This window comes from Pezoporus flaviventris, unplaced genomic scaffold (genome assembly GCF_033815535.1).
Source record: "Pezoporus flaviventris isolate CSIRO_AGI_PZ_B2104156 unplaced genomic scaffold, CSIRO_AGI_Pfla_v1 ptg000116l, whole genome shotgun sequence".
Lineage (NCBI taxonomy): Eukaryota > Metazoa > Chordata > Aves > Psittaciformes > Psittacidae > Pezoporus > Pezoporus flaviventris.
Genome location: NW_026892664.1, coordinates 4,058,875 through 4,070,460, shown reverse-complemented (window position 1 = coordinate 4,070,460; position 11,586 = coordinate 4,058,875). Strand labels below are relative to the sequence as shown.

At 45.7% G+C, this 11,586-nt stretch overlaps 2 protein-coding genes and 1 pseudogene across 2 annotated transcripts; 1 reads left to right on the top strand and 2 right to left on the bottom strand.

Annotated features, from left to right (window-relative positions):
• Positions 1 to 240: 240 nt before the first annotated feature.
• Positions 241 to 1,170, bottom strand: LOC133282320 (olfactory receptor 5AR1-like). The gene has a single exon (XM_061478352.1). The coding sequence runs from the start codon at positions 1,168 to 1,170 to the stop codon at positions 241 to 243; it is 930 nt and encodes a 309-aa protein (XP_061334336.1).
• A 3,781-nt stretch (positions 1,171 to 4,951) lies between these two features.
• LOC133282319 (olfactory receptor 8U9-like) lies at positions 4,952 to 5,833 on the bottom strand. Its single transcript, XM_061478351.1, has 2 exons — positions 5,762 to 5,833; positions 4,952 to 5,590 (listed from the first exon to the last, which is right to left on the bottom strand). Exons 1-2 carry the CDS (start codon positions 5,831 to 5,833, stop codon positions 4,952 to 4,954), a joined length of 711 nt encoding a protein of 236 aa, XP_061334335.1.
• A 3,663-nt stretch (positions 5,834 to 9,496) lies between these two features.
• Positions 9,497 to 10,435, top strand: LOC133282318 (olfactory receptor 5J3-like; annotated as a pseudogene).
• Positions 10,436 to 11,586: the final 1,151 nt, after the last annotated feature.

The window sequence follows — 11,586 nt, the reverse complement described above, 5'->3', positions numbered from 1 at the left end:
AAACACAGCACTGCACCAGCTAGCACAAAGGAAAAAAAAAAAAAAAACAAAAAAAAAACATGACTGCTACTGCTGAACCCAGGACAACAAGCCAGTCATAGGAAGAAAGACAGACTTGGAAATGGTTCCAAACCAGATCTTTAAGGTGAAGGAATAGGGTGGGGAAACAAAAGTCCTTGGTGTCAACTGAAGCTCTGGAGACCTTTGTCACAAAACCAGCAGCTAAACATCCTGCCAAAGCTACTTCCAGCTGACAAAGTCCCTCAGGGCGTTCTTCACCTCCCTGTTCCTGAGGCTGTAGATCAGGGGGTTCAGCATGGGCACCACCAGCGAGTAGAACACAGCAAAGACCTTATCCGTGCTCAGGCTGCTGCCAGACCCTGGTCGGAAGTTCAGGGCGAGGATGGACCCGTGGAAGATGGTGACTCCAGCCAGGTGAGAGGTGCACGTGGAGAAGGCTTTGTACTGGCCCCGAGCAGAGCTGATCCTCGAGACAGCAGCGAGGATGAAGGCATAGGAGACCAGGACGGCCAAGATGGTCACCATCTCCACCAGCCCACCAAGGACAAATATAAGACACCTATTGACACGTGTGTCAGAGCAGGAGAGGGCCAGAACAGGCGTGATTTCACAGTAGAAGTGGTTGACCTTGGCTGGCTGGCATAAAGGTAGGCTGAAGGCAAACTCTGTGTGCACCCAGGAGTTCAGCAGGCCAAGCACATAGGAACTGGCCACCAGCAGCATGCAGAGCCGGTGGGACATGATGGCCGAGTACAACAAAGGCTTGCAGATGGCCATGTAGCGGTCGTACGCCATCGCAGCCAGGAGGAAGCACTCGGTGGTGCCAAAGGCTATGAAGAAGTAAAGCTGGGTTGCGCAGCCAATGACAGAGATTGTTTGCTTCTCCATCAGAAGGTTCATTAACATCCTCGGTGCCACCACCGATGAGTAGCAAGCATCGAGGAGAGATAAGTTGCTAAGGAAAAAGTACATGGGGGTCTGCAGCTGAGCGCTGCTCCTGATGAGCACAACCATGCCCAGGTTCCCCACCAGCGTGATGAAGTAAATGAGGAGGAACAGGATGAACAAAGGCGCTTGCAGTTGCGGGTTGTCCATCAGTCCGACAAGAGTCAGCTCTGTCACTTGCTTGCTTTGGTTTTCCTTAGCCATCTTCTCCTAAAGCACTGTAAGCTGTATTCATAGAGCCATAATAAACAGTTAATGGAGACACTCAGCACCTAAAAAGCCCATCAATCCCCAGGGTTTGGATGGCAAACCCTCTCCTTATCAGAGATCTGCTTCATTTGCATCAACATTCATCAAAAAACAGTTTAGCAAAGCAATGAATGTTTTATTCTGGTAGCAGTCACTCTGCCAAGTGTTTCCTATTCCATTCATTCTAAAACACATCTCCCTGATGTATACTCATGGTATATATCACACTCCAGGGTAACCCTCCCAAGTTCTAACAAAGAAAGTGTAAAAGAAGGGGTTCAGTGCTTCCTGTAAAGAATTACTGACATCAATAATGAAAATCTCACACTAGACCATGTCTTTTTAGAGGTGACATGGTCTAGTGTGAGATGTCCCTGCCCAAGCCTGAGAGGTTGGAACTAGCTGAACTTCAGGTGCTTTCCAACCCAAACCAGTCTGTGATTCTGTAATTCTAGGACTTAGAATCATAGAATCAACTGAGTTGGAAAAGACCTTTCAGATCATCAAATCCAACCTTTGAAGAAGAATAGAACGTTTGGCATCTTAGGAAGCCTTCCCCATAGAGGTTTTCCTTAAAGGTGATTTTGCTTGCACACTGTAGATGAAACAGGAAAACCCCATTTATTCTTCAGTAACTTTTCATCTGTTTTGCTATTTCAGGGTTATTCTTCTATTTGGTATATAGAAATGGTGAAGTGCCATCATGAGGGAGAAAAGAAACCATTAAAACCAAAAAATGGCACAACAAATCTTTTCCTTTTTATCAACTTTTCCTACACCTCCTCTTTCTAAAATCCATATTTAAGAGTTCTATGAAAATACACCATGGCATCCTGCCTTTTAATCACAGAATCAGGGAGGGATATGGAGCAGCCTCCACAGGGGTCCACAAGGAACCACTGTAACATAAACACTTGGAAGAGACCAAGAAAAAAGACAGGAAAACTGTTGGGAATAGCAGATCAATATTAGCCTAAGATCATGGAAAGCACTGTGCTGCTCATGGGGTGTGCGTCACTGTCAGCAAATCTCTGCAGTGCAATGAGCACAGCTTTCCCATCAGCAGTCACTGTAAAACTGGTATCAAAGAGCCTGGCTTATATTCAGAAAGGAAAATCAGATAAACCATTTATCCCTATGGAAGAAGCACATGGGGTTTAGCTCTATGTACAACCTGCAGCATGACAGAATTAATCAGGGTGGGATCACCGGCATTGCAGTGATAAAGGATTTATTATAACTGGTATTTTAGCTGCTATCTACTGCTATTAAAAAATAACCAAACCATTATAACTGGTTCAACACCCTTCACAAAATCCACGTGCCCTGTGTTCTTCCTTCTTCTGGTGTTCTCTTGCTCTGCCATGAAATAAACAGTTCCTCATGGTCTGTCTAATAAAGATACAAACCAGAACAATCAAATTCCTCTCCCTCATCTCTAAAGGATGAAACCATTCTCCTGCTATCCTGCTTCCTGCAAGGAATTATGCATTGTATTGCACAAGGAGACACTGGCACAGGGTGCCCAGAGAAGCTGTGGCTGCCCCATCCCTGGCAGTGTTCAGGGCCAGGTTGGACACAGGGGCTTGGAGCAAGCTGCTCCAGTGGAAGGGGTCCCTGCTCTTGGCAGGGGTTAGAACTGGATGAGCTTTAAGCACCCTTCCAACACAAACAATTCCGGGATTCTATGATACTATATAGCCCCTTAAAATTATAAACTACCTCCTAGCTCCAGCAATAAAACAAATCTGGATGTCCCCTTGTCCTTACCAGTGACAGCTTGGTTCTTCTTCCTTGCTTCACATTAAGTTACGACAGATGACGAGGACACTTATATGCTCTCTCTGTCCCCCCTGATGGTGTAATTGCTTTATAACCCTTCTCTCTAATCCACTGAGACCTCCGAGGTGCTTTGGCTGAGAAGTGTTTTGCAGAACTTCCTTTGGGAGAAGTGCAATTATTATTATATTACTCTGTCATACACATATGTGTGTGCATGGGGGGGGTGCATAGATGGATGACAGAGGAATATGAAAATAAAATATAAAATAAATTAAAAAATGGAATAAAAAAATAAAATGATTAAGAATTAAAAATAATACAAATAAAATATAACTTTAAAATTAAACATAAAAAGCAAACAAAAATGTATATTAAAATAAATTAACTTAGCTAAAATAAAGAATAGACTAGAATAATAAATTGAAATAAAATAATATGAAATATTAAAATAAATAAAAACTAAACTGAAAACTAAACTAAACCAAACCAAATTGAAATAAAGCTGGTCTTCCTGCATGGATCCTTCTCCTTGGAGAGGGGCTTTGGACCAAGGCCTGTAGGGACAGGCCAAGGGGACAGGCTTTAACCTGCCCGAGGGGAGACTGAGATGAGCTCTGAGGCAGAAGCTCTTCCCTGTGAGGGTGCTGAGGCACTGGCACAGAGTGCCCAGAGAAGCTGTGGCTGCCCCATCCCTGGCAGTGTTCAAGGCCAGGCTGGACACAGGGGCTTGGAGCAAGCTGCTCCAGTGGAAGGGGTCCCTGCCCGTGGCAGGGGTTGGAGCTCGATGAGCTTTAAGGTCCCTTCCAGCCCAAACCACTCTGGAATTCCAGGATTCATCTCGTGATCCTAGATATCCATATAAATACACACATGCACACAGATTTCCATTGCTGGGACACAAACAGGCATTTCTGGGCTGTGATTCATGTGATTTGCTTTAGAGACTGGAGTTACAACAGAGTGAATTACACATAAAGGTGCCTGTTTCTTATGGGTGGGGAGAAATACCCACTCGTTGAAAGATTTACTTGAGCAAGAACATAGTTTATCCCAACTTTAAAGTTGTTTACTTGTATTTTTTATCTGGGTTTGCTTCTTTAAGAGGGAGCCCTTCAGGATATCCACATCAGTCTCCATTCTTTAACTTACTGGTGAATTATGTAAAAGGCCTACTTCTGAATCAGCTTCAAGAGCTGGGAAATCCAACACTGATGATTCAATCACTGCTGAAACAATGGATATTGACCCAACCTGTGATTAAGTTCTTTACATTTGCACACCGTCTGCAAAAGAACAGCAAAGACAAGGCTCAAATTGCCCAAAGTCTTCCAGGTAAATTAGCACCAACACTGTGAGATTTCAAAGGACCAAACAGCTTCAGCTTGACCTGAAATTTTACTTGTAGGAACCAAGTTTTGGGTGGGAAAGCTTTATTTAAGAGTGCCACAAGCCTTATCATGAGAAAGTACAGTGGAGACTTGTGTGATTGAGTTATTAACTGATTCTATGATGTCCTGTGGTCCTTTGGGTCTATTCCGTTCTCACCCAGGCTGGTAGGCACTGGGTTTCAGAGACACTCCAGAAGAAGAGAGTTTCTGGCTCTTCTTTTGAGTTCACCTCTGAACCTTGGCAACCTGGAAACCCATGCCCAGGGTAGTCCATGCTGTCTCTGTAGTGACTGAAGAGAGCAATGTGATGAACAGGATGAATCAAGGTGTCCGGAGGAGCTGTTTGTGCACATTGACCATTGGTGATGAATGAGGTTGGGCTTCATCTCACCCACCTTCATCTAGGCAGGTGTTACATGCCAAATCAGTGTCAGATACCTTATAAATGAGAGAGAAATTACAGAGTAATCACCTCAATACACCTTCACAGAGACCTCCGTGCTGCAATGAGTCCTGCTCAATAACAGCAACAAGGAAACACCCTCCTGGTCACCAGCTTCCTCCATTCACTGCCTTCTCCCAACTGCTCTCAGGAGGGCAGCCTTCACCTCCCTGTTCCTTAGGCTGTAGATCAAGGGGTTCAACGTGGGGGTCATGATGGTGTAGAACACCGTGGCCATTTTGTTCTCATCCAAGGCAAAGGTGGAGCTGGGGCGCAGGTACATGAGCAAGATTGCCCCATAGAACGTGGTGACGACCATCAGGTGGGATGTGCAAGTGGAGAAGGCTTTTCTCCTGCTCTCCTTTGAGTGGATCCTCAGGACAGAGGGGAGGATGTAAGCATAGGAGATAAAGATGATGGTCATGGTGCTGAGACAGTTCATGCTGACGAGAGCAAGGATGACCCCCTCGTAGGAGTGGGTGTTGGAGCAGGAGAGAGGTAAGAGTGGGGCAATGTCACAGAAGTAGTGGTTGATAACATTGGAGTGGCAGAAGGACAAGGTAAAGATGAAAGTGGTGTGGGTCACCGCATGGAAGACACCAACAGCATAGGAACCAGCCACAAGCCACCAGCACATCCATCCACACATGATGGTGGGGTACATGAGGGGTTTGTAGATTGCCACATACCTGCCATAGGCCATCACAGCCAGCAGGAGGCACTCAATGACCCCAAAAATGACAAAGGCCAGGTTGGACGAGGCCTTGGGTGATATGATTTAGCCTAAGGTGTCCCTGCCCACGGCAGGGGGGTTGGAACTAGATGATCTTAAGGTCCTTTCCAACCCTAACGATTCTATGATTCTATGAAAGATGCAGAGCTGGGCTGCACATCCCAAGAAGCTGATGGTTTTCTCCAGTGTCAAAGTCTGCACCAGCATTTTGGGGATGATGACGGAGGAGTAGCAGATGCTGACAAAAGCCAAATGGCTGAGGAAATAGTACATGGGGGTGTGAAGGTGAAGATCAGTCCTGAACAATACAATGATCCCAAAGTTCCCCAAAAGGGTCAGCATGGACATGGCCAGGAAAGCCATGAAAAGGGGGACCTGGAGGTCTGGGTGGGTGGTCAGCCCCAAAAGAATGAACTCATGCACATCAGTGTGATTGACGGGTGTCATCCTCTGTAATGCATCAACCTGCAGGAGATAGGCAAAACAGACAATGATGCGGGCAGCTCAAGAGGACCCTCAGCTTCCTCGGTGTCAACAAAGGGAAGCAGAACCCATCCTGCTAGAGGGTCAGTTGGACTCTGGATAGCTCTTGGAAGAGATTTGAGCTCTTGGACGAGCCAAGCCTCCATCTAGTGGCTACAAGAGGGTCTTAAAACCAAACCCTCAAGCTCAACAGTGAGAGCACCCACCTGGGTTTAGCTCAGCATTTCATCTCTCCTCTTTCTGCCTTCCTTGGGACATTTAATACAGGAGGAAGGTCAATAACTGGGCAATTCTTGGAAGCTGGGTTGGAACTGGATGATCTTAAGGTCCTTTCCAACCCTAACTATTCTATGGTCGAGGTTTAGCCACAGATGGCAACTAAGCCCCACACAGTTCAGCAATAACTAAAACACCCGGGACTTATTAACACCATTTCAGCACCAATCCAAACCATAGCCCCATAGTAACTACTATGAAGACAATATGCTCTATCCCAGGCCAAACCAGCACAGACATTGACTGCATTTTGGGTTTTCCTTAGGAAATGACAGGTACATTTGGAAAATAATTGCTGTTTTCTAAAATGAACCAACATGGAACAATTCCACTTGAAGAAATCCTTTTCCTGTTGACTTTCACTTCCTTTTGCAAAGCAAAGCAGAGCAGAAGTGTGGGCATTTTAAAGCTGAGAAGAACACAAAGTTTTCAGCAGACACAGTCCATAAGAAAGGAAATTTAAGGTGGCACAGTGATGATGGAGAAACCTGGAGGGTCCATGCAGCTCCTTCAGCAACTGGGATGAGTTTGGCTGCTCCTCCAGATGATGACTGAGGCCACGTTCATCTCCAAGCAGATCTTGAGAGTGGGTTTTAGCAGCCTTTCCTTAGAAGCTGCACTGAGGGTGATTTGCTGTTGCATCTTGCAAAGGCAGACAAGTGCCCTCTGTAGTTTCTATTGTTCAAGATGTATTTATACTCATTTCTGAGACCTTGGAAGTGTTCCAGTCCATGAAGGTTGACAACAAGCGAAATCCACCCAGAGCATCAATCTCTTCATCTCCAGGTGCACTAATAAAGCTCAGGAACAATATGCTGTAAATATGTGGATTTAAGGAGATGTCTTCCTCCTACTCCCACATTGAGGAGAGGGAGTGAGTGAATCATGTCTACATGCTTCACCCCTGATTATTCTCATGACTTTATCAACTGGCTTTCCTAATGCTACTTAAAGAGAATTTCAGCAACACAAAGAGAGTTCCTGCAACCATTCATACTCTTACAGTTGCCCCTTGTTATCATCTTCCTGTGAAACCCATTCCAAATGTTGATTTTTGCCTTTGCTGACTTGACTAAGACAGTAATTGTCCCCACACCAAGTTTTTACCATTTCCTTGGGGTTTTTGTTTCATTTTCCTATGAGCAGTGGTGAGAAGAGAAAGGAAACAGCAACCACCTGAATTCAAATCAACAGGAGAACTGCAGTAGTACCTAAACAAAATTCTTTTGACTGATATCTGTCCAGTAGGTCCAAGTGTTGTGACACGTATTACCCACCATACTGTGGTCTTGGTGTATGGATTCATGGAACACTTCCCTGTCTAATTTCTTCAAGAGATTTTAGTTTATGGAGCTGGAGATGTCGCTGTATTAGTTTGTTTCATAGAATCCCAGACTGGTTTGGGTCAGAAAGAACCTTAAAGCTCATCCAGCTCAAACCCCTGCCACGGGCAGGGACCCCTTCCACTGGAGCAGCTTGCTCCAAGCCCCTGTGCCCAACCTGCCCTTGAACACTGCCAGGGATGGGGCAGCCACAGCTTCTCTGGGCACCCTGTGCCAGCGCCTCAGCACCTTCACAGGGAAGAGCTTCTGCCTAAGAGCTCATCTCAGTCTCCCCTCTGGCAGACATTGCTCCCTCTTATTATAAAAAGAACCCACATTGATAAGGCTGTTTTCTGACACAGCTTTCCCAAAGAGGACCTGAGGACATGAAGAAGAAATGCCACTGCTTCAATGAAGGTGAGGCTCTGCTTTGTGTTGATGTTACCTCCTGTGACTTCCTTCTGCCACCGAGTGATGGGAGAATTCCAGCCTGCTTTGGGTTGGAAGGGAGTTTAAAGCTCATCCAGCTCCTACCCCTGCCACGGGCAGGGACACCTTCCACTAGAGCAGCTTCCTCCAATTCCCTGTGTCCAACCTGGCCTTGAACACTGCTAGGGATGGGGCAGCCACAGCTTCTCTGGGCACCCTTCAGGTTCAAGCCATTCTCCTTGGCCTGTCCCTACAGGCCCCTGTCCAAAGCCCTTCTCCATCTTTCTTGTAGCCCATTTAGCCACTGGTGCTTATCATGGTGCTTATGGTATGTTTAAGGAACCTTGCAAAATAAGAGACGAGAAAACTCACAAGGACAGATGAACCTAACCACTGGCCCTGAAATAGTGATATTCATTTTAAAATGTAAAGAATATTTCTACAAAGAAATATTCTGTTGACGGAGAATGGATCTTCGCTGAGTCTTCCGGTCCCGACACTCATCTGGTGGGGTAAGATTTTAATTCTCATCTTTAATCCTGTAAAGATTTAGTTGTTTTATTCTGAACCTTCATGTTATCAGGGACAGAAACCTGTAATTCACACTTTTTTTTTCATGAGGGTGAGCAGCTTAACTTAGTGCCTAACTTAGACAACCGGAGTTGAGTGAGTTTGGCTTAGCAGAGCTCAATGGTCTCATCATGGTGTTGATTCCTCCTAATCGTATATTCTCTTAATAGTACTAAGGGAATAACATCTTCAGACCCAAATTTTGCTCATGGTCTCCTGGCATCACCTCCCCAAGGTTTCCAAGACTGTAATATTAAACTCTTCATGTCCTGAATGAGTTTTAGGGTCATGCAGCACCCCTTCCCTTCTCCTTCCTTAATTCCCAGCAAATTAAAGGCTTTTTTTCCTTCATCTCAATGACTTTTCCAAAATCACCAAAGGAAAGCTACAGTACTTTTAGTCTTATATGAGTTATAGCCAGAAGCTGCTTCCAAAATCAGTGCTGTCTTCAGAGAAACTTGATCACAGGGGATCAAGGGCAGAGCTGATGGCTTGGTTTGTGTCACATCAATCCCTCTCTGCTGCTGTAGCCATTGGTCTCATCAAACTGTAGGTACCACAATGGGATTGAGTGATATAAATGGATCTGCTCAGAGGTGTTTGGGGAAGCTGGGATGCTCTCACTTCAGAAGGGGCCTCCTCTTTCCTTGGGCTGTGTAAGAGGGCAAGCTTAGAGGAGATGGCCACAGAGCAGTCCATTCCACTGTAGCTCCCTGGAAATGAATAGTGGGGATGCCCTTGATGCACAGGGTGCTAATTGTCAAGTTATCCCATTCCAGTTCAAATAAAGGCATGGTTTCCACTGTCCTGTATTTTCCAGGGTTTTTTCCTTCCTTGCCAGATACAAAAGCCCTGAATGGCAGAGCAGAATCACACCTCAGTAGCAGAGTTCATCCTCAAGGGTCTCAGTGACCAAGTGGAGATGAAGGCAGCCTTTTTTGTGCTGCTGCTGCTCATGTACACCATCACCCTTCTGGGCAACGCAGGGATAACTGTAGCCATCCGAGGTCACCCACAGCTCCACACATCCATGTAGTTCTTCCTGGGCAGCCTCTCCATTGTTCACATCTGCTTCTCCTCTGTGGTAGCCCCCAGGACTTTGGTCAACTTCCTATTGGAGAAAAAGACCATTTCCTTTGCTGGCTGTATGGGTCAAGCATTCTTCTACATCGTCTTTGTGACAACTGAGTCTTTCCTGCTGGCTGTCATGGCCTATGGCCAGTATGTGGCCATCTGTAACCCCCTGCTCTACTCCTCTGTCATGACTCGGAGGTTATGTGTGGGGCTGGTGGTAGGGTGCTATATTGGGGGTGTCCTGAACTCCATCATTCAGATGACCTTCATCATCAGGCTGCCCTTCTGCAGCTCCAACGTCATCAACCACTTCTTCTGTGATGTTCCTCCTCTCCTGGCTCTGTCCTGTGCCAGCACGTACATCAATGAGATGATCCTCTTCTCCTTGGCTGGTGTCATTGAGCTCAGCACCATCTCTGCCATTCTGGTCTCCCACGTCTTCATCTTCTTTGCCATCCTGAGTGTCCGTAATGCTGAGGGCAGGAAAAAAGCCTTTTCCACCTGCATGTCCCACCTGATTGTGGTGACCATGTTGTATGGAACAACCATCTTCATGTATTTACGCCCTAGCTCTAGTTACTTCCTGAACACTGACAAAGTGGTCTCTGTTTTCTACACGGTGGTGATCCCCATGCTCAACCCCCTCATCTACAGCTTGAGGAACAAAGAGATGAAGGATGCTCTGAGGAGAGCTGCAGAAAGAATCATAGTCAGGTTTTGAAAACCCTGATCCAGGGATGTGGGTAACATGAGGCTTTGTTCCAGAGGCTGTGGAGCCTCCACCCATGGCCATGTTCAGAAGCTGCCTGAATGAGGCCAGGAGCAACCTGATGTGACCATGACTAGTCACTGATGTGACTATGACCAGCAGGACATAGTTATGGCTCAGAAAGGACATCTAGGAGATCTCTGTTCCTATGACTGGCAAATTATACACATAAACATATATGTATATGTCTGTATATATATCAAAACACAATATTAAATGCATCCTAACCTCTGTATTTATATATAACACAATATATTCTTGTGTTAAACGTCAACACCAAAACCCACGATACTGATTTTCCTTGCCTCAGTTTAGTTGGGGTCTCAGTAATTTATAGGGTGGGGAGGGCCCAGCTGCTATGGGCTTTTCCCAGGAAGGATGGAAACCCAAGATCTAAATGGATGAACTGATGTTTTAATGCAGTTATGGAGCAATGGGATATTGTGCATGAGCCAAGTGAGTGAAATGCAAATTCTTCAACAGGTCTGTGTTTGGAACCACCCTGCTGAGTTAAATCACAGTCAAATTGTGCTTTGCCACCTCTTTTCAGGCAGCTGTAGAACTTCACCCTTTCATTTTCCTCCTCAAGTTCTGCCTTTCTCAAAGCCTTTAAGAGAAGCTCTAAGGAGTTTTCTAATTTATACCCACAGTGGTTTGTTAAAAACAAAGGCAAGAATGTTATCAGTAGAGTTTGCCGCAGGAGAGTTGCACTTTGGTTTGAGGCAATGGGGATTAAAGAAACCCAAAGCAAACATGCAAACAAACCAGGACCCTGAAACAGCAGGAAAATCAAAGGTAATGAAAAAACCCAACCAAAAGTCCTTATTTCCTATGCAAGAAGTCATTCCTGGCACAAATTGCAGCTCCCCCATATCTTGGTTGCTATAAAGTCGCAATACCACCAGGGAAAACAGTCACCACAGGGTTTCCCCACACACCCAAAACTTCCCTATTTCTTTAGCAGCTCATCACTCAAAGGTGAGAGATGTCCCTGATCCAGTTGTGTTAACAAGCTCCTCTGGGAATGGATTTGGAGCTGATGGGCTGATAGGAAGGAGAAGGCTTGGCTGAGTCCTGGATGGGGATTTTCCACCTGTGGTCAC

Coding starts and splice junctions, on each gene's coding strand:
- LOC133282319 (XM_061478351.1), bottom strand. CDS start 5,833: ATGTACTATTTCCTCAGCCATTTGGCTTTTGTCAGCATCTGCTACTCC. Junction 5,591..5,761: donor TCATCATCCCCAAAATGCTG/GTGCAGACTTTG, acceptor ATATCACCCAAG/GCCTCGTCCAACCTGGCCTT.
- LOC133282320 (XM_061478352.1), bottom strand. CDS start 1,170: ATGGCTAAGGAAAACCAAAGCAAGCAAGTGACAGAGCTGACTCTTGTC.